General features: G+C 48.3%; 1 protein-coding gene across 2 annotated transcripts in view; it reads right to left on the bottom strand.

Annotated features, from left to right (window-relative positions):
• ndst1b (N-deacetylase/N-sulfotransferase (heparan glucosaminyl) 1b) overlaps positions 1-23,462 on the bottom strand; it is a 91,072-nt gene that overhangs the window by 43,042 nt on the left and 24,568 nt on the right. For both annotated transcript variants that reach the window (XM_048543806.2, XM_048543798.2), the window contains 4 exons: positions 21,822-21,909; positions 14,227-14,381; positions 9,252-9,437; positions 5,889-6,017 (listed from right to left, as the gene is read on the bottom strand). In XM_048543806.2, coding sequence (XP_048399763.2) covers positions 5,889-6,017; positions 9,252-9,437; positions 14,227-14,381; positions 21,822-21,909 — 558 coding nt within the window. The remainder of the gene's footprint in view (positions 1-5,888; positions 6,018-9,251; positions 9,438-14,226; positions 14,382-21,821; positions 21,910-23,462) is intronic.

Below are 23,462 nucleotides of genomic sequence, written 5' to 3'. Positions count from 1 at the left end.
GATGTGCCCATCCAGATGCCTTTTAAATGTTATAAATATATCAACATCCACCATTTCCTCTGGTAGCTCATTCTGTATATGCACTGCCCTCTGTGCGAAAAAGTTGCTCCTTAGGTCCCTTTTATATCTTTTCCCTCTCACCCTAAACCTATGTCATCCAGCTCTGGGCTGGATGTCCCTCATGATTTTATAAACCTCTATAGGGTCACCTCTCAGCCTCTGACGCTCCAGGGAAAACAGCCCCAGCTATTTATCTTCTCCCTATAGCACAAACTCTCCAACCCTGGCAACGTCCCTGTAAATCTTTCCTGAACCCTTTCAAGTTTAACAACATCTTTCCTGTAGCAGGGAAACCAGAATTGAACGCAGTATTCCAAAAGTGGCCGAACCAATGTATTACAAAGCTGCAACATGACCTCCCTATTCCTACACTCATAGCACTGACCAGTAAAGGCAAGCATACCAAACACCTTCTTCTCCACCCCAACTACCTGTGATACCACTTTCAAAGAACTATGAACCTGCACTCCTAAGTCTCTTTGTTCGTCAAGCTTACCATTAAGTATATAAGTCCTGCCCTGATTTGCCTTTCTAAAATGCAGCACCTCACATTTATCTAAATTAAATTTCATTTCCCACTCCACAGCCCATCGGTCCATCTGATCAAAGTCCTATGATACTCTGAGATAACGACTCACTGATGTCCACTCAGACAACGTTCACTGCTCTGCCTTCATCAATCTTTTTTGTCATGTCTTCAAAAAACTCAATCAAGTTAGTGAGACACAATTTCCCCTGCACAAAGTCATGTTGACTGTCCCTAATCAGTCCTTGCCTTTCCAAATACATGTAAATCCTCAGGACTCCGTCCAACAACTTGCCCACCACCGATGTCAGGCTCACTGGTCTGCAGTTCCCTGGCTTTTCCTTAAATAATTTCTTAAATAGAGGCACTACGTTAGCCAACCTCCAGTCTTCCGGCACCTCACGTGTGGCTGTCAGTGATACAAATATCTCAGCTAGGGGCCCAATCATCACTTCCCAGGCTTCCCACAAAATTCTGGGATAGACCTGGTGAGTTCCCAAGGGTTTATCCACCTTTACGCGTTTTAAGATGTCCAGCTCTTCCTCCTCTGTAATATGAACACTTTTCAAGGCATCTTTAAGTTCTCCAGGCCCTCGTGTCCTTCTCCACAGTAATTACTGACGAGAAATATTCATTTAGTATCTCACTCATCTCCAGTGGTCCACACATAGATGGCCACATGGGTCTATAACGGGCTCTATTCTCTCACTCATTACTCTTGAGCCCTTCATGTACTTATAGAATCTCTTTGGATTCTCCTTAACTTTATTTGTCAAAGCTATCTCGTGTTCCCTTTCTTCCCGCCTGATACTCTTACTGCCTTTATACTCCTCCAGGGATCCCAGATCTTTATACCTGCCAGATGGTTCCTCCTTATTTTTGACCAGAGCCTCAATTTCTTAAGTCATCCAGCATTCCCTACACCCACCAGCCTTGCCCTTCACACCCAACAGGAACACACTGTCTGGGCTGTTGTCAGCTTCAGTAGATCACCAGCTCCTGCTCAGAGTGGATTTCACTACTTTCTAACTCTGAGTGAAAACGGTGTCTCCTGCTCTCTGTCCTAAATCTCTGACAGTTAATCTTATACCTGTACTGGCCCGAGTTCTATGCCCTTAAACATGGCAGCAAATTGTCTTTATATCTACTGCCTTGCATCCTTTAATCTTCTCTGCTAGCAGGCCCAGCACCCCTAACAATCACCCCAGACATCACAGACCAATGGGAATCCTGACAGTGGGCCAGAAAGGGAGGGGGGGTGGTGAGACAGAGGTCTTCATTCTTCAAATGTCTGATTGACCTGAAGCCAAACAGGCAGCAGTGGAGTTCCCATCCCTGTAAAAGAGTTCCTGGCCAATCAGAGAACTGCAGCTCCACGGCGCCACTGGCAGTGATGGCCACTGATGGAGCTGCACCTGGAAGACGAGGGCATTGTAACAGGGGCTGTCCTCCAGAACAGGGAGAGGCAGAGTAAGGCTAAAGGAACCAGCAACCATCCCCCGCCCCCACCCCCACCCCAGAGAGAGAGTGAGAGAGAGAGAGAGAGAGAGAGGATGAGGAAGGTGGTTGTTCAGGGTGGAGGGAGGGGAACTTAGTGAGGCAGGGGTCCCTGATCGAAGGGTGCCATAGCTGGGCATAAATCCCATTGGGAAACCTCTGGCACTCAGCACATGGAGTCCTCATTTAGTGGAGGATGTATCCAGCATTAGTAAAATGCCAGGAGTATCCAGAAGAAGCTCTTACTCAGTCACTTAAATGGTTCAATTGGCGCCTGGGATAGAAGGGCAATCATTTACCCTCCCAGGCACTGGCAAGGTGACATGCCTGTTGTTCTGTGCACTGTGTATCATCCTCAAGTAAAGTAGTCACATCAGCAAGCCATGTGTGTGATTGGTATGTTTACTTCCAAGATGAAGTTGATATCAGGAATCTGTGACTTCTTTGCTGGTTTAGAGAAGTTCACTTCAAGTGTTGTGTTTTATCATTTGACCATGAAATATATTTCTGGCAAAACAAGTACTGATTTTAGATTTGCCCATAACCAAAAGCAAAGTGCTGCAGATGTGAAATAAATGCTGGAAAGCATTCTATCTGAATGCATCATGCTTTAGTACGACATCTGCTCTGTCCAGGACCGAAAGAAATTACAAGAAGTTGTGAACACATCCCAGTCCATCATGCAAGCCAATCTTCCATCCACTGACTCCATCTATATTTCTTGCTGTGTTAGAAAGGCAGCCAACATCATTAAGGACCCCGCCCATCCTGGTTGTAATCTCTTCCAACGTTCTCCAGTGGGCAGAATTAAAACCTTAAACACATGAACCAACAGGCTCAAGAGCAGCTTCCTCCCCGCTGTCATTAAACTTCGGAATGGATCTCTCAAATTTCAAATCTAATGTTGATTTTGCTTTTTATGCACCTTCCTTGCAGCTGTGAATTTGTATTTCTCACTCTGTTCAATCACCCTATAATCTTTGTATGTTATGATCTGCCTGCACCGCACACGAGACAAAACTCTTCACTTGTGCTAATGTACATTTGACAACAATAAATCAAATCAAATGGAAGTGTAGAAGAAACTCAGCAGAGAGAGAGGAACATTTCAAGTCAGACAGAAATCAATGTGAGCCCATCTGCAGTTCTGAAGAAGTCATATTAAACTCAAAATATGGCACTGTCTGAACACAATGGTTTCTTGCTCCCTCTCACTTCCCTGCCTGGCAGCCCATCTCCGGATGCCTGGTGTAATTCCCATCCATTGGGGCGAGGAGTGAATAACGTGAACTTTTCACACTGCAGGCAGCTGGAAGCAGAGCCATGTTGCGCTGTAGCTCAGCAGAAAGCCTTATATTCAAACTGAATCCCATCACTGGAGACCAACGAGACACAAAGACATGGTATTTGACATTGACGAGTTTGCCAGAGTTGGGTAGCACTCTCAATTTTAGGGTTAGCTGATCACAGATTGATCCCTGGGAATGAACAAACAGGATCATTGTAGCTCCCGCCAGATATCTAGAAAACCAAAATCTTTGTTTCGAGGAAGATTTGAAAGAAACAGCTTTGCAACTTGTTAGTGAAACAGATCAATTTTTAAAAGTGAAAATTGTGCAAATTTGCAAGAAAACAGAAAGTGCCACAGAAGCTCAGCAAAGTGAAACAGCATTAACGTTTTGAGCTCAATATGACTTTTCTTCCAAATTGTAGATAGGGGTCACACAGAGTTATGTCAGACTCAGTTTATGCGAGTGTTAACTCTGTCCCTCTCCCTGATGAGTTTTCCAGCGCTTTCTGCTTTGTTTTAAAATAACATCTCCAGCATCTGCAATGCTTTGCTTTTAGCTGTGGGCAAATCTGAAGTCGGTTTGTTTTCCTGCCAGGGAATTATTTCACGGTCAAGTGATAAAACTCAACACTTCCCATGAACTTCAGCCAATATGCAAGGAAGTCGCAGAATTCCCAATTTTCCCAGGGGGTGTATGTCTGGAGGAAACTTCTCCGGCTGTCTGAGGTGTAAGGGTGTGAATCTAAGGCGCCTATTGGGGACTTGCAATTAGCCCTCGCTCTGCATCTTACCAACACCACTCCCAGGCCTGAGTAGGACTTGGCACAACGCAACGATCTTCCTCCTGTTCAGGCACCACAATTAGCTCCCACTTGACACAGCTCCATCTGTAGCTGCAGAGATGGCTGTTTGTTTGAGAACCAGAATTAGATCTCACAGTTTGTCTCTCCATCTGTAATTGGAATAAGGTGCAAGCCACTGCCTGTCATGGCTTTGAATTTAGACCTCAATATAACTCTCCCCATCTGCTGTTCGAACACAATTTTAATCACCAACTGTCAGTTGATGGTGAATCAAACCTCATATAAATGCTCCACTTCCACACCTGGAATAAAGTGTAAATCACTGATCTAAGACGTAATGGCATTGGAGACAGCCCAGAAAAGTGTTTCTATGCAATGAGAAAAGGTTGTGTAGGCTGACTGGGCCTGTATCCATTGGAGTTCAGACCATCAGACGTAGGAGCAGAAGTAGGCCATTCAGCCCATTGAGTCTGCTCCACTATTCAATGTGATTATGGCTGATAATCCTCAAAGATAATCCTCCGAAGAATGACAGGTGACCTACTGAAACATACAGCATACTTGAGGGGCTTGCCAGGGCTGTTTCCCCTTAGGGGGAACCAGGGGGCACCATCCCAAAGTATGGAGTCACACATTTAAGACAGAGATGAGGATGAATTTCATCTTTCAGAAGGTAATGAATCTGTGGAATTCTTTACCACAGAGGGCTGTCTGGCCTGGATCATCAAGTATATTCAGGGCTGAGATAGACAGATTTTTAACCAGTAAAGGAATCACGGGCTATGGGGGGGGAAAGGCGGGATAGTGCAGTCGAGGCTTGAATGGTGGAGCAGACTGGATGGGCTGAATGGCTCCTACTTCTTTTGGGATTTGTAAAAATAAGCTGCCTGACTCCATCTGTACGAGACTGAGGTTTAACTTATCCATACTCACCTTTCATTTCAAATAGGGACATACAGGTACACCAGGTAAGCTGTACAATTACTCCACGTTTATGCGAATGGTATCAGTGATGGGAGCCCTCAGTTAGAGGCCTGAGGATATTAAGTGATGAGGTGCGATTGGATAGAGATTCAGTTTCCTGCACAGTTATGATGAAGTGTACAAAGAGAAACCATCTGTACTGGCATTCAGTCATAAATTCATCAGGAAATCGAGGGAAATCTCCAGAGAGTGGTAAGAATGTGGAACTCACAAACGCTTGTGGTGATTAGGGGCATTTGAGGAGAAGCTATATAAACAGAGGAGGAAGGCAAAGATATCCTTGTGATGATGGGATGAGAGGAGGTTAGTGTGATTATACTGGATCAAATAGCCCGTTTCTGTGTCATCTGTGCTGTGTAAAAACTGCAGGGGTTGTTATAACCTGGAGAATATTGTCTCAAAGAGTGATTCAGGTGGATTCAACAGCAACATAATGGCCTGTTAATAGTCAAGCACATTGGTGTGGAGTCATGCTAAGGACCAAAGTGTTTAAGGACGGCAGATTTCGTTCCTTTAAGGACATCCATGGAGTAAACAGGGATTTGTCATGATCTCTCTAGCCTGATCAGCTTTTCATGGGAGATCAGCTTTTTATGACAAATCAGCTTTTGATATTATTTCAGAAAGGTTCTTCTGAAGTCAGAAGCCCTGAAAATCGAGGTGATCTCTTGTATTCAGCCAATTACTGGGCCTTCACTCAGCAAGAACTCGGAATGGAAGTACTCACAGGGTTAAGCAGAACAGTGAGGAAGAGCTCTCCTCCGTTAATGATCTTATCCAGTTCTCTGGGCCCTCCGGGGTATTCGCTGTAGAATATTGTATGTGTGAAAAGGCCACAAGTCTGACGAGGCAGAACCTTCAGAGAGGCAAGTAAAAAAAGAAGCAATGTCAGTTGCTAAGATTTGCCCATCTCCCACAGACAGCACTGTCAACATTTCATGAGACACTGGCTCAGTGGCACGGATCAACTTATAGAAAAATGAGCTGCAATGTCATATTGCTACGTTTATCAGTGACAAGTCCGCAGACGCTCCAGGGAACTAGCTGATGGGAATCCCTTGAGAGTTCTTGGTGAAAATGAAAACAGAACATCAAAGTGGGCCTCCTCGGCTTCAATAAGAAGGGAATCTGAGGTGTTACTGAGGCTGGAACTGTCAGCGCTGCACTGACAAACTCATTATAAGAAACTGTCAGAGCTTGGGATAATGCACTGGGAGTGTCACAATACATACATAGAATGAGTGGACTGCCCAGTCAGGGTCTGGACCATGCAGGGAGCCAGGCTGATCCCAAGCTTGAGCCCTGCCATTTCTTAACACTCAGTAGTTGGCAGTGTGCAGCTCACGTGGTTACTCTCAAGGCTCCCACAGAATATCTCCTTGGACAAAGGTGCCTTATTAAAATTCTTCAGTGGCTTGCAGGCATCTCTCGCCCATCGCAATGTGCCCTTGAACTGAGTGACGTACAGGGCCACTTCAGGGAGTAATTAAGAGTCAATCTCATTGCTGTGGGTCTGGAATCACATGTAGGTCCGTCGAGTTAAGGATGGTAGATTTCCGTTCCTGAAGGAACCAGATGTGTTTTATAATATTCAATGATAGGTTCGTGGTCACTATTATTGAGATGAGTTTCAAGTCCAGAGTAGTGAGTTAGTGGAATTCACTGCCTCCAAAAGCAGTCAAGGTCAGCATGTTGTATATCAAGAAGGAATTGGATATACCAGTTGGGGGAAAGCAATTGAGTTGGATGATCGGCCGTGACCACAATGAATGGAATATTCATTAAGAGCTGAGTGTCTTACTTGGGTTAAAATAGTATCAGAGATAATGGGAACTGCAGATGCTGGAGATTCCAAGATAATAAAATGTGAGGCTGGATGAACACAGCAGGCCAAGCAGCATCTCAGGAGCACAAAAGCTGACGTTTCGGGCCTAGACCCTTCATCAGAGAGGGGGATGGGGAGAGGGAACTGGAATAAATAGGGAGAGAGGGGGAGGCAGACCGAAGATGGAGAGTAAAGAAGATAGGTGGAGAGAGTGTAGGTGGGGAGGTAGGGAGGGGATAGGTCAGTCCAGGGAAGACGGACAGGTCAAGGAGGTGGGATGAGGTTAGTAGGTAGCGGGGGGTGCGGCTTGGGGTGGGAGGAAGGGATGGGTGAGAGGAAGAACCGGTTAGGGAGACAGAGACAGGTTGGACTGGTTTTGGGATGCAGTGGGTGGGGGGGAAGAGCTGGGCTGGTTGTGTGGTGCAGTGGGGGGAGGGGACGAACTGGGCTGGTGGAGGGATGCAGTAGGGGAAGGGGAGATTTTGAAACTGGTGAAGTCCACATTGATACCATATGGCTGCAGGGTTCCCAGGCGGAATATGAGTTGCTGTTCCTGCAACCTTCGGGTGGCATCATTGTGGCAGTGCAGGAGGCCCATGATGGACATGTCATCAAGAGAATGGGAGGGGGAGTGGAAATGGTTTGCGACTGGGAGGTGCAGTTGTTTTTTGCGAACTGAGCGGAGGTGTTCTGCAAAGCGGTCCCCAAGCCTCCGCTTGGTTTCCCCAATGTAGAGGAAGCCGCACCGGGTACAGTGGATGCAGTATACCACATTGGCAGATGTACCCGGTATCCACTGTACCCGGTGCGGCTTCCTCTACATTGGGGAAACCAAGCGGAGGCTTGGGGACTGCTTTGCAGAACACCTCCGCTCAGTTCGCAAAAAACAACTGCACCTCCCAGTCGCAAACCATTTCCACTCCCCCTCCCATTCTCTTGATGACATGTCCATCATGGGCCTCCTGCACTGCCACAATGATGCCACCCGAAGGTTGCAGGAACAGCAACTCATATTCCGCCTGGGAACCCTGCAGCCATATGGTATCAATGTGGACTTCACCAGTTTCAAAATCTCCCCTTCCCCTACTGCATCCCTCCACCAGCCCAGTTCGTCCCCTCCCCCCACTGCACCACACAACCAGCCCAGCTCTTCCCCCCCACCCACTGCATCCCAAAACCAGTCCAACCTGTCTCTGCCTCCCTAACCGGTTCTTCCTCTCACCCATCCCTTCCTCCCACCCCAAGCCGCACCCCCCGCTACCTACTAACCTCATCCCACCTCCTTGACCTGTCCGTCTTCCCTGGACTGACCTATCCCCTCCCTACCTCCCCACCTACACTCTCTCCACCTATCTTCTTTACTCTCCATCTTCGGTCCGCCTCCCCCTCTCTCCCTATTTATTCCAGTTCCCTCTCCCCATCCCCCTCTCTGATGAAGGGTCTAGGCCCGAAACGTCAGCTTTTGTGCTCCTGAGATGCTGCTTGGCCTGCTGTGTTCATCCAGCCTCACATTTTATTGTCTTACTTGGGTTCCTATTTTCTATGTTAATTCGTTAAATGAGATTCTACCATGAATGACATTATCACTATCACACCAATTCCCTGAGCCAGTGTCTCATCCATATTCCCATATTCCTCTTCCTTCTTCACAAGGCACTGACTCGAACAGCGCTCTGTCCTTGGCTCCTGCTTCTGAGCCGATGATGGATCGTCACTGCTCCCAAACCCAAGCTACAGGTTCAACTCACATCTTCCTCCTCAAAGATGGCTCAGTCATTAGCACCGCTGCCTCACAGCGCCTGGGACCCACATTACAGTCCAGCCTCGGGTGACTGTCTGTGTCGAGTCTGCACATTCTCCCCGTGTCTGCGTGGGTTTCCACCGGGTGCTCCGGTTTCCTCCCACAGTCCAAAGATGTGAAGGTTTTGTGGAGGGGCTGTGCTAGATTGCCCCAAAGCATCCAGGGATGTGAAGGTTAGGTGGGTTAAACATGGGAAATGCAGGCATACAGGGTAGGGGGGATTGGTCTGGGTGGGATGCTCTTCACGGGTCAGTGTGGACTCATTGGACTAAATGGCCTGTGTCCACATTGTAGCGATGCTATGGAAGATCCTGTAGTCCAAGAGCTGATGCCATTGTTACTTTCAAATTGATGCGTACTCTTCCCTGCTCTATTTTAGTTGTGTGTGGAAATAAAATCTAAGATTCAGAGGCTCCTCTAATGGTTCCTATTGGAGAGCTGTGACATGGTGTTAAAGCTCTTACCATGATGCCATTGTGTTTGAGTCCTCGTCGGAATCGAGCTGGTTTCAAGTGCGGGTATTCCTCTGTACTTGTGACTTTCACCCCCCAGACATGCTTCCACGCTTCGTAGAGCTGAATGTGAACAGGGTAAACTCCAGAATGATGAGGCGCTACTGCGTAGCCCATGTCAACGGGGATACCATGCTCCTGCAAGAGAGAAACAGAATCGCCAGTTTGTAACTGGGCAGCTGAATAAACAAGCCTGCGCATTCCTGGGCGCTACGGGACAATTTCCCATGGCCAATCCATCTAACGGCACATCTTTGGACTGTGGGAGGAAACCCGCGCAGACACGGGAAGAATGCGCAAACTCCGCACAGACAGTCGCCCGAGGCTGGAATTGAACCTGGGTTCCTAGTGCAGTGACTACATCCTTGTAAATCTTTTCTGAGCCCCTTCAAATTTCAGAACATCCTTCCTATAGCTGGCAATTTATTTTGGATGGTCCGAGAGCCCTTGGTTGCGGGAAATGGAATTCAAAATAGCAGAGAACATGGCATTCTAAACGAAACTCATCCTTTATCACCAGAAGCAGTGGCTGGCTTTGTACAAGTCAAATGGATGGCCATAACAGAACTGTTGAGAGGCACTTACAACACCCAGCAGGTTTCTGCATACTCCTGCAATCTCAGTGCAGCTTCATGACGTGTCTCTGCAAACACCTGTTAATGATATTCACAGCACACACTGGCTTCACTATCACAGGCCACATTCCCCATGTGCAGATGCTCTGCCAGTCTGTGCCAACCTGACCTTGCTCAAGCCTGGTGCCAGTTGGTGCATTATGATTCCCCTCAGTACCACTCGGCGAGTGCTCGTGCACCACCCGACACCCCACCCCTCCTCCCCTACTGGCCCCACACCCCCACCAACCAACAGATGCCCCTGCTGGGCAGAGCATATGCTCGGAGTTGCCAATTCTTCGGAAGAGCCCTGGAATTTTCAGCATCATCTCTTGGAAACTGTAGGCAACAGACACCCAATGAAGAAATGATCCAACGTCAAGATTCAGGATTTCAAAAGCAAATTATTTCAATGCATTAATTTATTAGGCATAAAAAGCCAGAAGACACTATTTGGCTGATGGTTAAGATTACTCCAAGTGGGAATCGGGGGGCTGGAATGTTGCTATGCACTGGTGTGTTGAGGAGAGACTGGATTAGTTAGGCTATATTCACTGACTTGAGAAGTATGAGGGGGGATCTCATAGAAACCTACAAAATACTGACTACGAAGTAACTCCACAGAGGCTGGTATCCTGCCAACGAATCACCGTTTATTTACACGTGGGGAGTCCTCGACACTGATCCAGCTCCGTCAGAGTCAGCTGTCAGAGTGAGCAGAACCTCTGACATTCCTGTTTATATCTGTCAGCCAGGGCGCCCTGATCAGACCAGATTAACAGCCCCAATCAGGGAACTCATATTCTATGAGGTCCCCCGGCTAACCTCGTTACAATCACTACAGACCAGTTTGGGAAAACACAGGAAGGATGACTGGGGCGTCCAATAACAGGATGAAAGGAAGGCCACTTAATGAGATAAACAGAAATTTCTTCGACCAAAGAGCAGTGAACCTGTGGAATCTCTGCCACAGTGGAATAGTGTAGGTTAGATGGGCTTCAGCTTGGTTTCACAGGTCGGTGCAACATAAAGGGCCGAAGGGCCTGTACTGCGCTGTAATGTTCTATGTTCTATGAAAGTGTTTGAGGCCAAAACACTAAATGTTTCCAAGGAAGAGTTAGATGTAGTTCTTTGGGCTAAAGGAAATGGGGAGAAGGCCGGGACATTGTGCTAGGTTGTCATCATTATATTTAATGGGACAGTAGGCTTGAAGGGCTGAACAGTCTACTCCTGCACCTATATTCTCTGTTTCTAATGCTGCTGGAAACACCTAATACAACAGGCCAAATCCAGTTTGTAGCTGGACATCTTATCCAGGGCCCTTCCAGTGCTGGACATCAGCCTCAGATTTAGGCCTCACTGCATCCATTTTGTACCCGTAAGCCTGCTACAGGGAGACATACCCTCTACCCCTCAATGTGTTCTTAATTCAAAAGTTTCTCCCCATTTACAAGTAAACAGAAGGGCATATGACTGGCCTCAGGCCACTGTGGGCGTTCATCTCACAACGAGAAGAATTCTACCTTGGTTGACATCGAAGCACACAGCAGACAGAATTTGGCACCATTTTTGCAAGAGCTGCAGTTTGATAATCTGCTATTTTCTCACCTCTGGTGTGATGACAGATCTCTACAGACAGCCAGACCTGTTAATGAGCTCTCAGCTCTTTATAAAAACTCTTGCTATAGTTGGGAACAGTGAGGAACATAGAGTGTTGGTGTCAGGGTGGGGGAGGGGAGAAGACTGTAAAGTCTTCGATGAAGCTACAGTTCAGTCCTGCCTGATGTATTTATACCCGAAGCACTGGCTGCGTACAGAACCACGCAATATCTATATATCCATTTATTATAAATCCCTGCCATTCTAAAGACCACAGTGGTAAACTCTCAGCAATCACCTTTGACAGTTGTTGTAGAGAGACAGGTTGCTATATGTACTGACAAAACAGCAAGAAGGCACTGAGAGTAAGAACTGTAGAATTATTGGCGCAGTTATGATCATACAAGCACTGCAATTTGCACAGTTAGCGGAATGGCAACAGACAGATTTAATGAGCTGAGGTTTCACATGAACAGACAGCAGTGAGAACATATTGAATCAGTGTTAGCGCTCTTGTGACCGACGCCGCACTAACTGGTAACAAAGTGTGGAGCTGGGTGAACACAGCAGGCCAAGCAGCATCTTAGGAGCACAAAAGCTGATGTTTCGGGCCTGGACCCTTCATCAGAAATGGGGGAGGGGAAGAGGGTTCTGAAATAAATAGGGAGAGAGGGAGAGGCGGACCGAAGGTTGATAGAGGAGAGGATAGGTGGAGAGGAGACAGACAAGTTAAAGGGGCGGGGATGGAGCCTGTAGAGGCGAGTAAAGGTGGGGAGGTAGGGAGAGGATAGATCAGTCCGAGGAGGACAGACAGGTCAAGGGGGTGGGATGAGGTTAGGAGGTAGGGAATGGAGGTACGGCCTGAGGTGGGAGGAGGGAATAGGTGAGAGGAAAACAGGTTAGGAAGGCAGGGACGAACTGGGCTGGTTTTGGGATGGAGTGAGGGGAGATTTTGAAACTTGAATCCGTATTCATACCATTGGGCTACAGGGTTCCCAAGCGCAATATGAGTTGCTGTTCCTGCAACCTTCGGGTGGCATCATTGTGGCACTGCAGGAGGCCCATGATGGACATGTCGTCTCAGGAATAGGAGGGGGAGTTAAAATGGTTCGTGACTGGGAGGTGCAGTTGTTTGTTGCGAACCGAGCGGAGGTGTTCGGCAAAGCAGTCCTCATTGGTTTCCCCAATGTAGAGGCAGCCACACTGGGAACAGCGGATGCAGTATACCACATTGGTGGATGTGCAGGTGAACATCTGCTTGACGTGGAAAGTTATCTTGGGGCCTGGGATGAGGGTGAGGGAGGAGGTATCCCATCCCCACCCCCTTAACTTGCCTGTCTCCTCTCCACCTATCTTCTCCTCTATCCATCTTCGATCCGCCTCCCCCCTCTACCTATTTATTACAAACCTTCTCCCCATCCCCCTTTTCTGATGAAGGGTCTAGGCCTGAAACGTCAGCTTTTGTGCTCCTAAGATGCTGCTTGGCCTGCTGTGTTCATCCAGCTTCACACTTCATTATCTCAGATTCTCCAGCATCTGCAGTTCCCACTATCTCTGATATTTTGGTCTTAATTGCTTTCTGTGGCAGGGAATTTCACGGGCTCGCCACTATCTAGGTGAGGAAATTTCTCCTCATTTCAGTCCTATCCTCTACCCTTGGACTGTGACCCCCAGTTGCGGACTCACAGTTTTTGGGAATGTCCTTCCTACATTTTCCTTTCTGCCTGGTTGACCTACATTAGGCGGAATTTAGCAGAAGTTTGTTTTGCAAGTAAATCTATTCTTAAAAATTCATCATACTAAACATGTTTCCTGCAGACTGGTGAGATCACAGCTAAACAGCTGCATGATTGTCCCTGCCACAATCACTGCATCTCAAGCTATTCACAGTATGTGAGACACTTTGAGATGTGATAACATCTTCCTGAAATACAACTCTACACCAATAAACCATCCAATCATTGTAATGTTAATGACAACAGTATCCACTGCAAGTCGGCTGGGAGATTTAAGACAATCCCCTCCCTCTTTACAGACCCCCTTCCCATTTGGAGTTCCTCTTCCCCTTTGCGGCCTGGCATCCCCCAAGCCTCTGGTCCCCATTCCTCATTGGGCTGACAGCATCTTTATAGACACCCCCAAGCCATCCAACACTTCCTTAAGTCTCCAATAGTCTCTGTCACTGAAACCAAAGCTTCTCATTTCCCCTCCAATCATGGACAGCTTCTCCCTAGCATCTTCTGTGACTGGGTTCAATGTTTATGCATCAGATGTGAGATAGGACCAATCTGCAACTGGTGGAGTGGCTCCTCACCAATTGAGAAACATATCAGCCGTGATCGAATGATGTAGTATTCTCGATGGGCTGAATGGCCTAATTCTGCTCTTAGGTCTTACGGTCTGTCCATTCTTCTGTCATGGGGCCACTTTGGTTTGTTGTCACCTTCACTGAATTTTCCTGGGTCTTTAGAAGACCTTTGCAAAGTACCGAATTTTCTCATTGCCCTTTGCATTTTCAGTTCTGGAAGAGACTTTCAGGGGCATAACACTCATAACTGTGTGAACCGAGTGGGTGTAGTTTGGGAACACACAGTGTTCTCTTTCTGCTTGGCTGATTGGACTAAAATGATCTTTCTTTTGTCGAGGTTGAAACTTGTAAATTGCATGTTCAGGGCTAATTAAGGATGTTGCAAATGGTACTTGCTCCAACTCACCAATGCAAACTGCTTGTTGAGGAGCATTTGCTCGGCCAGCACTGACTGGTTGTGGAAGAGATGGGGTTGCATGTGACTCCACATGTGAGGGAACCACCAGAACTCATCCACGTTGGCCAGAAGAAGGCTGTCTCCTTGGTCTTCCTCGTCATTTCCTGAAAGACAAGGAATTGATCACGAAGCAGCCCACACAAACAGCCATTATCAGCAACAACATCAATGATGCTCATTGATCCACCACCTTTAATATGATAAAGCATCCCAGCACAGTAAGACAAAACACCAAGCTATCGGAGGAGATTGGTTGGTCTTACTGAACATGAAAATCGATGCATTTGTCTCATCTCATTCATGTCAGGCCAACCACCATGGTTCCTCATTGCTTCTTCTGTGGAAATATTTCAGTTAATGAAAGTTGAGTTGCCAACTAATCCATAACCTTTTTCCCTTGGAGTATGAATTGTTTTGAGCATTCCGCATTCTTGTGTTTATTGTGATGTGCGTAATATGAAAAGCCTCAGCAACATATCTCTCCTTTCAGCTGTATTCATGGAGAAACTGTCAGAACATGCATCCAAGGGCCTGGTGAAAGACGTGGGTTGGAAGAAGAGATCACACAGTGTGGAGCTGGAGGAACGCAGCAGCATCAGAGGAGCAGGAAAGCTGACGCTTCAGGTCGGGACCCTTCTTCAGAAATGGGGGTGGGGGAAGGGGTTCTCTACATTGGTGAGACCAAGCGGAGGCTTGGAGACCACTTTGTGAAACACCTACGCTCAGTTCGCATCAAACGACAACACCTCCCAGTCGTGAACCACTTCAAATCTCCCTCCCACTCGCTGGACGACATGTCCATGCTGGGCCTCCTCCAGTGTCACAATGATGCCACCCAGAAACTAGAGGAGCAGCACCTCATATTTTGCCTTGAAGCCTACAACCCAATAGTCTCAATGTGGGCTCTACTAGCTTCAAAATCTCCCCACCCTCGACCTCATCCCAATACCAGGTCCCCCTCTCATCCCTGCCTCCTTGACCTGTCCATCTCCTCTCCCACCTATCGGCTCCTCCCACCTCACTGACTAAACCCCATCCCTACTGGTTACCCACAGTCACCTCTACTAGCTTCATGCCTGCCTCCTTGACCTGTCTGCCTTCTCTTCCACCTATCCGCTCCACTCTCTACCTGCTTGCACCACATCCCCCCTCTCCATTTACTTCAGAGCCCTTTTTCCCTCCTCCATTCCTGAAGAAGGGTCCTGACCCAAAACGCCAGCTTTCCTGCTCCTCTGATGCTGCTTGGCCTGCTGTGTTCCTCCAGCTCCACACTGTGTTACCTCAGACTCCAGCATCAACAGGTCCTACTATCTTTGGGTTGGAAGAAGTGTATTTACAGAATGAAAGGATTGCCACAGTGCAGGAGGAGGCCCGCAGTCAGTTTTCCAAATGAGCAATATATCTCATATCCTTCTCTTACCTTTCCCCATGACCCTAGTACATTGTTACTTTTCAGATAACAGCCTGATTTCTTTTGGAAGATTGGATTGGACCAATCTTCACCATTCTCTCAGGCAGTGCATTCCAAATCCTGAACACTTGAAAGGTAGTCTTCATCTCAATTTTACTTCTTTCACAGCATATTCCAAATCTGTGCTTGCGTGTTCTCAATCCTTCAATCAGTGGGAACAGTTTCTCCAGTTGTATCCTGTACAGACCCCTCATAGAGTCACAGAGATGTAAAGCACGGAAATTGACCCTTTCGTCAAACCCGTCCATGCTGACCCAGATATCGTAAATTAATCTAGTCCCATTTGGCTCATATGGCTCTTAACCCTGAGAATAACGAGGTGTAGAGCTGGATGAACACTGCAGGCCAAGCAGCATCAGAAGAGCAGGAAGGCTGACATTTCAGGCCTAAACCCTTCTTCAGAAATGGGGGAGGGAAAGGGGGTTCTGTAATAAATAGGGAGAGAGGGGGAGGCGGATAGAAGATGGATAGAGGAGAAGAGGAGACAGACAGGTCAAGGAGGCAGGGATGGAGTCAGTAAAGGTGAGTGTAGGTGAGGAGTTGGGATGGGGGTTGGTCAGTGAGGAGGGAGGAGTGGGTCGGTGGGAGGGAAGACGGACAGGTGAAGGAGGTGGGGATGGAGTCAGTAAAGGTGAGTGTAGGTGGGGAGTTAGGGAGGGGATAAGTCAGTCCAGGGAGGACGGATGAGTTGCGGGAAATGCGGGAGAAACAGTCCAGGGTATTCTCGGCTACTGATGGGGCGGGGGGAGGGGTTGCGTCCTTGAAAACCGAGGACACCTGAGATGTTCAGAAGTGGAATGCCTCATCCAAGGGGATGGGATGAGGTTAGTAGGTATGAGATGGGGGTGCGGAGAGGGGGTTGGTGGGAGGAAGGACAGGCTAGGGAGGCCAGGATGAGCTGAGCTGGTTTCAGGATGCGGTAGGAGGAGGGAAGATTTTGAAACTTGTGAAATCCTCATTGATACCATTGGGCTGCAGGGTTCCCAAGCGGAATATCAGTTGCTGTTCCTGCAACCTTCAGGTGGCATCATTATGGTACTGCAGGAGGCCCAGGATGGACATGTCGTCTCAGGAATGGGAGGGGGAGTTAAAATGGTTTGCGACTGGGAGGTGCAGTTGTTTAGTGTGAACCGAGCATAGGTGTTCTGCAAAGTGGTCCCAAGCCTCCGCTTGGTTTCCCCAATGTAGAGGAAGCCACAACGGGTACAGCGGATGCAGTATACCACATTAGCAGATGTGCAGGTGAACCTCTGCTTAATATGGAAAGTCATCTTGTACCTGGGATGGGGGTGAGGGAGGAGGTGTGGGGGCAAGTGTAGCACTTCCTGCGGTTACAGGGGTAAGTGCTGGGTATGGTGGGGCTGGAGGGGAGTGTGGAGCGGACAAGGGAGTCACATAGAGAGTGGTCCCTCCGGAAAGCAGATAAGGGTGGGGAGAGGAAAAGGTCTTTGATGGTGGTGTCAGATTGCAGATGGTGGAAGTGTCGGAGGATGATGTGTTGGATCCGGGGGTTGGTGGGGTGGTATGTGAGGACGAGGGGGATTCTCTTAGGGCGGTTGTTGCGGGGGCGGGGTGTGAGGGATAAGTTGCGGGAAATGCAGGAGACATGGTCAAGGGCGTTCTCAACCACTGCGGTGGGGGGGGGAATGTTGTGGTCCTTGAAAAACGAAGACATCTGGGATGTACGGGAGTGGATGCCTCATCCTGGGAGCAGATGAGGCGAAGGAATTGGGAATAGAGGATGGCATTTTTGCAGCAAGGTGGGTGGGAGGAGGTGTATTCTAGGTAGCTGAGGGAGTTGGTGGGCTTGAAATGGATATTGGTTTCCAGGTGGCTGCTAGAGATGAAGACTGAGAGGTCCAGGAAGGACAGAGAGGTATCGGGGTGGTCCAGGTGAACTTGAGGTTGGGGGTGGAAGGTGATGGTGAAGTGGATGAGCTGTTCGAACTCCTCTTGGGAGCATGAGGCGGCGCCGATACAGTCATCAATGTAACGGAGGAAGAGGTGGGGTTTAGGGCCAGTACAGGGACGGAAGAGGGACTGTTCCACGTAACCTACAAAGAGGCAGGCAAAGCTTGGGCCCATGCGGATACCCATGGCCACCCCCTTTGTCTGTAGGAAGTGGGAGGAATCAAAAGACAAGTTGTTGAGGGTGAGGATGAGTTCAGCTAAGCAGATGAGGGTGTCGGTGGAGGGGGACTGGTCGGGCATGCGGGACAGGAAGAAGCGGAGGCCCTTGAGGCTATCTGCAAGAGGAATGCAGGTGTATAGAGACTGGATGTCCATGGTGAAAATGAGGTGTTGGGGACCGGGGAATCAGAAGTTCCTGAGGAGGTGGAGGGTGTGGTGGTGTGGCGGACATAGGTAGGAGTTCCTGGACCAAGGTGGAGAAGATGGAGTCCAGATAGGTGGAGATAAGTTCGGTGGAGCAAGAATAGGTGGAGACAGTGGGTCGACCAGGGCAGGTGGGTTTGTGGATTTTGGGAAGGAGATAGAAGCGGGCAGAGCGGGGTTGGGGAGCGATGAGGTTGGAGGCTGTGGGTGGGAGGTCACCTGTGGTGATGAGGTTGTGGAAAGTTTGGGAGATGATGGTTTGGTGATGGGGGTGGGGTCATGATCAAGGGGGTGGTACCACCTCCACCTCTTCCTCTGTTACATTGATGACTGTATCAGTGTCGCCTCGTGCTCCCACGAGGAGCTCGAACAGTTCATCCACTTCACCAACACCTTCCACCCCAACCTCAAGTTCACCTGGACCATCTCTGATACCTCTCTCTCCTTCCTGGAGCTCTCTGTCTCCATCTCAGGCAACCACCTAGAAACCGATATCCATTTCAAGCCCACCAACTCCCACTCTCTCTAGCTACCTAGAATACACCTCCTCCCACCCACCTTCCTGCAAAAATGCCATCCCCTATTCCCAATTCCTTCCCCTCCGTCGCATCTGCTCCCAGGATGAGGCATTCCACTCCCATACATCCCAGATGTCCTTGTTCTTCAAGGACCGCAACATTCACCCCGCAGTGGTCGAGAATGCCCTTGACCATGTTTCCTGCATTTCCCACAACTCATCCCCCAAACCCCGTCCCAACAATAACAACCAAAACAGAATCCCCCTCATCCTCACATACAACCCCACTAACCTCCGGATACAACGCATCATCCTCCAACATTTCCGCCATCTACAATCCGACCCCACCATCAAGGACATTTTTCCCTCCCCACCCTTGTCCGCCTTCCAGAGGGACTACTCTCTCCGTGACTCCCTTGCCTGCTCCACAGTCCCCCCCTGCAACCGCAGGAAGTGCTACATCTGCCCCTACACCTCCTCCCTCACCCCTATCCCAGGCCCCAAGAAGACTTTCCACATCAAGCAGATGTTCACCTGCACATCTGCCAATGTGGTATACTGCATCCGCTGTACCCGTTGTGGCCTCCTCTACATCGGGGAAACCAAGTGGAGACCTGGGGACCACTTTGCAGAACACCTCCGCTTGGTTCGCACTAAACAACTGCACCTCCCAGTCGTGAACCATTTCAACTCCCCCCTCCCATTCCTGAGACGACATGTCCATCCTGGGCCTCCTGCAGTGCCATAATGATGCCACCTGAAGGTTGCAGGAACAGCAACTGATATTCCGCTTGGGAACCCTGCAGCCCAATGGTATCCATGTGGATTTCACAGTCTTCAAAATCTACCCTCCGCCTACTGCATCCCAAAACCAGCCCAGCTTGTCTCCGTCTCCCTAACCTGTCCTTCCACCTATCCCCTCCTCCCAACTCAAGCACCACCACCTCTTCCTACTATCAGCCTCATCCCGCCCCCTTGAGCTATCCATCCTCCCTGGACTGACTATTCCCCCCTCTCTAACTCCACACCTACACTCACCTTTACTGGCTACACTCCAACCTCTTTGACCTGTCTGTCTCCTCTCCACTTATCTTCTCCTCTATCGACCTTCGATCCGCCTCCCCCTCTCTCCCTATTTATTCCAGAACCCTCACTCCATCCCCCTCTCTGATGAAGTGTCTGGGCCCGAAACGTCAGCTTTTGTGCTCCTGAGATGCTGCTTGGCCTGCTGTGTTCATCCAGCTCTACACCGTGTTATCTCAGATTCTCCAGCATCTGCAGTTCCTGCCACCTCTCGGTCTGGTGCCCCTTCCTATTCATATCTATCCAGATGCCTTTTAAACGTTGTAATTGTGCCAGCCTCCACCACCTCCTCCGGCAGCTCATTTCATACACGCACCACCCTCTGTGTGAAACAGTTTCTCCTTCGTTCCCTTTTAAATATTCCCCTCTCACCTTAAACATATGCCCTCTCGTTTTGGACTTCCCTACCTTGGGAATAAAGACCTTGACTATTCGCCCGCTTCATGACCCTCATGATTTCATAAACCTCTATAAGGTCATCCCTCAGTCTCCGATGCCCCAGGCTATTTAGCCTCTCCCTACAGCTCAAAACCTCCAATCCTGGCAACATCCTTGTAAATCTTTTCTGCACCCTTTTACGTTTTGCAATATCTTTCCTATAGCAGGGAGAGCGGAATTCCATGCAGTATTCCAAAAGTGGCTCCACCAATATCCTATACAGCTACAACAAGACCTCCCAACTCTTCTACTCAAGATAACAAAGTGTGAAGCTGGATGAACACAGCAGGCCAAGCAGCATCGTAGGAGCACAAAAGCTGACGTTTCGGGTCTAGACACTTCATCCGAAAAGGGTCTAGGCCCGAAACGTCAGCTTTTGTGCTCCTGAGATGCTGCTGGGCCTGCTGTGTTCATCCAGCCTCACATTTTATTATCGTGGAATTCTCCAGCATCTGCAGTTCCTATTATCTCTTATACTCAATACACTGATTTTGAATACCTCTATGAAAACTCCCCTTAGCCTTTTGTTATCCAAAGAAAGAAATCACAACTTTGCCAATTGCTCTTTACACTGCAAATCCTTCATTCCTGGAACTATTCCCGTGAATTTTCCGTACTATTGGTATTACGGACACTCCTGGTATCTTGTCATGTTTGCCACTTTTACCACGATATGGCAGTGGGTAAAAATTTTACAAAGTATTTCACCGCTAATAATCCTCCTGCACCTTTACTTTGTCTTGAATCTGAGGTGATTTCAAATAAAGCGGCTACTGTCCTGCTCCCTCTTTAGAGAGAGAGAGAGAGAGACAGCTGGTGGGAACTTTAACCTGAGGGTCACCATATCTTAGGCAAAGGGGAAGAGGTTGATAGCAAGAGCCCTTCATGGTGACCTCAGCCAGTGCGGGAATTGAACCCACACTGTTGGTATCATCCTGCATCACAAACCAGCCATCCAGCTACTGAGCTAACTGACCTCACCCCTTGAGTGTGGGGAGCTTTTCTCTTCAGCCTGTTGTGTACTGTTCCAGATGCACCAGCTTCCCTCGAGCATCACACCCAAAAATGTGATGTTATATCACAGAATCCCTGCACTGCGAAATGGCCATTCAGCCCATCGAATCCACACTAACATTCTGAAGAGCATCCCACCCAGACCCAAACGACCTGCGCTGTCAACCTCTATGAATAAAGTACAGCAGATCCAGCCATGATCCATCATTCCCTAACATGACAGACTAGGATTAGATATTTATAATCAACCTGTACAGATATGTTACTGCAGGTAGGATTCGAACATGGATCTACTGGGCCAGACACAGGGGATTTACCAGCGTCATAAGAGCCCCCTGACTGCGAGATAAAATAGGCGCCTACCTTTTACCAATTAAACACACAGTGAGTGCAGTCTTACTTAGTTTGAGATTTAAAAGTATAATCAGGCATGATCTTGTTAAACGGCAGAGAAGGCTCGAGAGGCCAAATGTCCTACTTTCGTAGGTTTTTATTTTATACTCTTAAGCACTTGACAGGTTCAATAAAATAATGAATGAAATGGACCTGTCCACACATATCCGTCTGGGTCCAGATGTGGCATTGATACAAAGAGTGACCAACGCTCCTTTATTTTAAATACACGGCACAGCAGCATGCTACAGGTTCCAACAGGCCACTCAAGCAGGATAAAGGAAAGTGACCCACCGGTATTATAGAACTTTCCAGAGAAACCCAGGTTGAAGGTGAAGTTTGGAACTTGGACTCGCAATTGCTTCTGGGTTTCAAGCAAAGCCTGCAAAGAGTGAAGCAAACGATAAGTCAGACTAAATACAGCAAGGTTCGGACAGGGAATGAGCCTCAGACTGGGACACGGTGGCCATTCCCTCACTGCTATCATGTCTCTTCCTCAAAAATTATTTCATGGGATGTGGGCATCGCTGGCTAGGTCAGCATTTGTCGCCCATCCCTAACTGCCCTTGAACCCAGTGGCTTGCTTCACGATTTCAGAGGGTATGATATGGAGGTGCCAGTGTTGAACAGGAGGGGACAAAGCCAGGAATCACATGGCACCAGGTTATCGTATGGTAGGTTCGTTTGAAATCACATGCTTTAGGAGTGCTGCTCCTTCAGTCACGTCACCTGACAAAGGAGCAGTGCTCCGAAAGCCGGTGTTTTCAAATAAATACGTTGGACGATAACCTGGTGCAGTGCGACTTCTGATTTCAGAGGGCAATTATGAGTGAACCACATTGCTGTGGATTTGGAGTCACATGAGGGCCAGACCAGGTAAGGATGGCAGATTTCCTTCCCTGAAAGGGCACTGGTAAACAGGGTGTGATTTTTTAACAACAGTAGTTACTATGACTGACACTGGCTTAATTGTCATGATTTACTAACTCAATTCAAAGCTAATAACAGAGTGGGATTTGTCATTCAGGAGGGTTTAAATGAGTGTGGTGGGTGGCGGGGTGGGGGGCAGCGTGAACCAGAGCCACAGGTCAATAAGTAAAATGGCCAAGGAGGAGCCAGAGCTTAAGGCCAGTAAGACTAACAGGAGATACAGACAGGGAGGGGTTACTGAACACAGTGGGCCTGGCAGTCTGAGGTGTATTTATTTTAATGCAAAGACTATGACAGGCAAGGTAGATGAGCTTGGTTAATGCATATAACTATTGTGTTGTGCCTAATACAGAGACTTGGTTTGACAGGGTCAAATTTGGTAGCTGAATGTTTCAGGATTTAGATGAAAAAGAGAGGGATGTAAGAGGTGGGGAGGTGTTGTTACTGATTAAGGAGAATCTCTCAGCTGTATTGAGGGAGGACATCTTGGAGGGTTCATCCAGTGACGCCTTATGGGCAGAGCTCAGGAACAGGAGGGGCACAATCACTTTGATGGCGTTGGTCTACAGGCCGCCCAACAACCAGGAGGAGATAAGAGGAACAAATATATGGACAGATTATGGAAAATTGTGAAAACAACAGGGTTGTCATAGTGGATAACAAAGTGTGGAGCTGGATGAACACAGCAGGCCAGGAGCACAAAAAGCTGACGTTTCGGGCCTAGACCCTTCATCAGAAAAGGGGTGATTTTAACATCTCCTATGTCGACTGGGACTCCCTAAGTGCCAGGGGCCTAGATGGCAGAAGTTAATTTGTTAGGCATGTCCCAGAGGGTTTCTTGAAACAATTTGTAAATAATCCAACTAGGCCGTGGTAATGGGGAATGAGTCCGGCCTAGTGTTCAAAATTTCAGTGAGCATGCATTTTAGAAACAGCGACCATAACTCTGTAAGCCTTAAATTAGTGATAACAAGGTGTAGAGCTGGATGAACACAACAGGCCAGG

Source organism: Stegostoma tigrinum, chromosome 13 (assembly GCF_030684315.1).
Source record: "Stegostoma tigrinum isolate sSteTig4 chromosome 13, sSteTig4.hap1, whole genome shotgun sequence".
Taxonomy (NCBI): Eukaryota; Metazoa; Chordata; class Chondrichthyes; order Orectolobiformes; family Stegostomatidae; genus Stegostoma; species Stegostoma tigrinum.
This window is presented reverse-complemented; position numbering and strand designations above follow the sequence as displayed.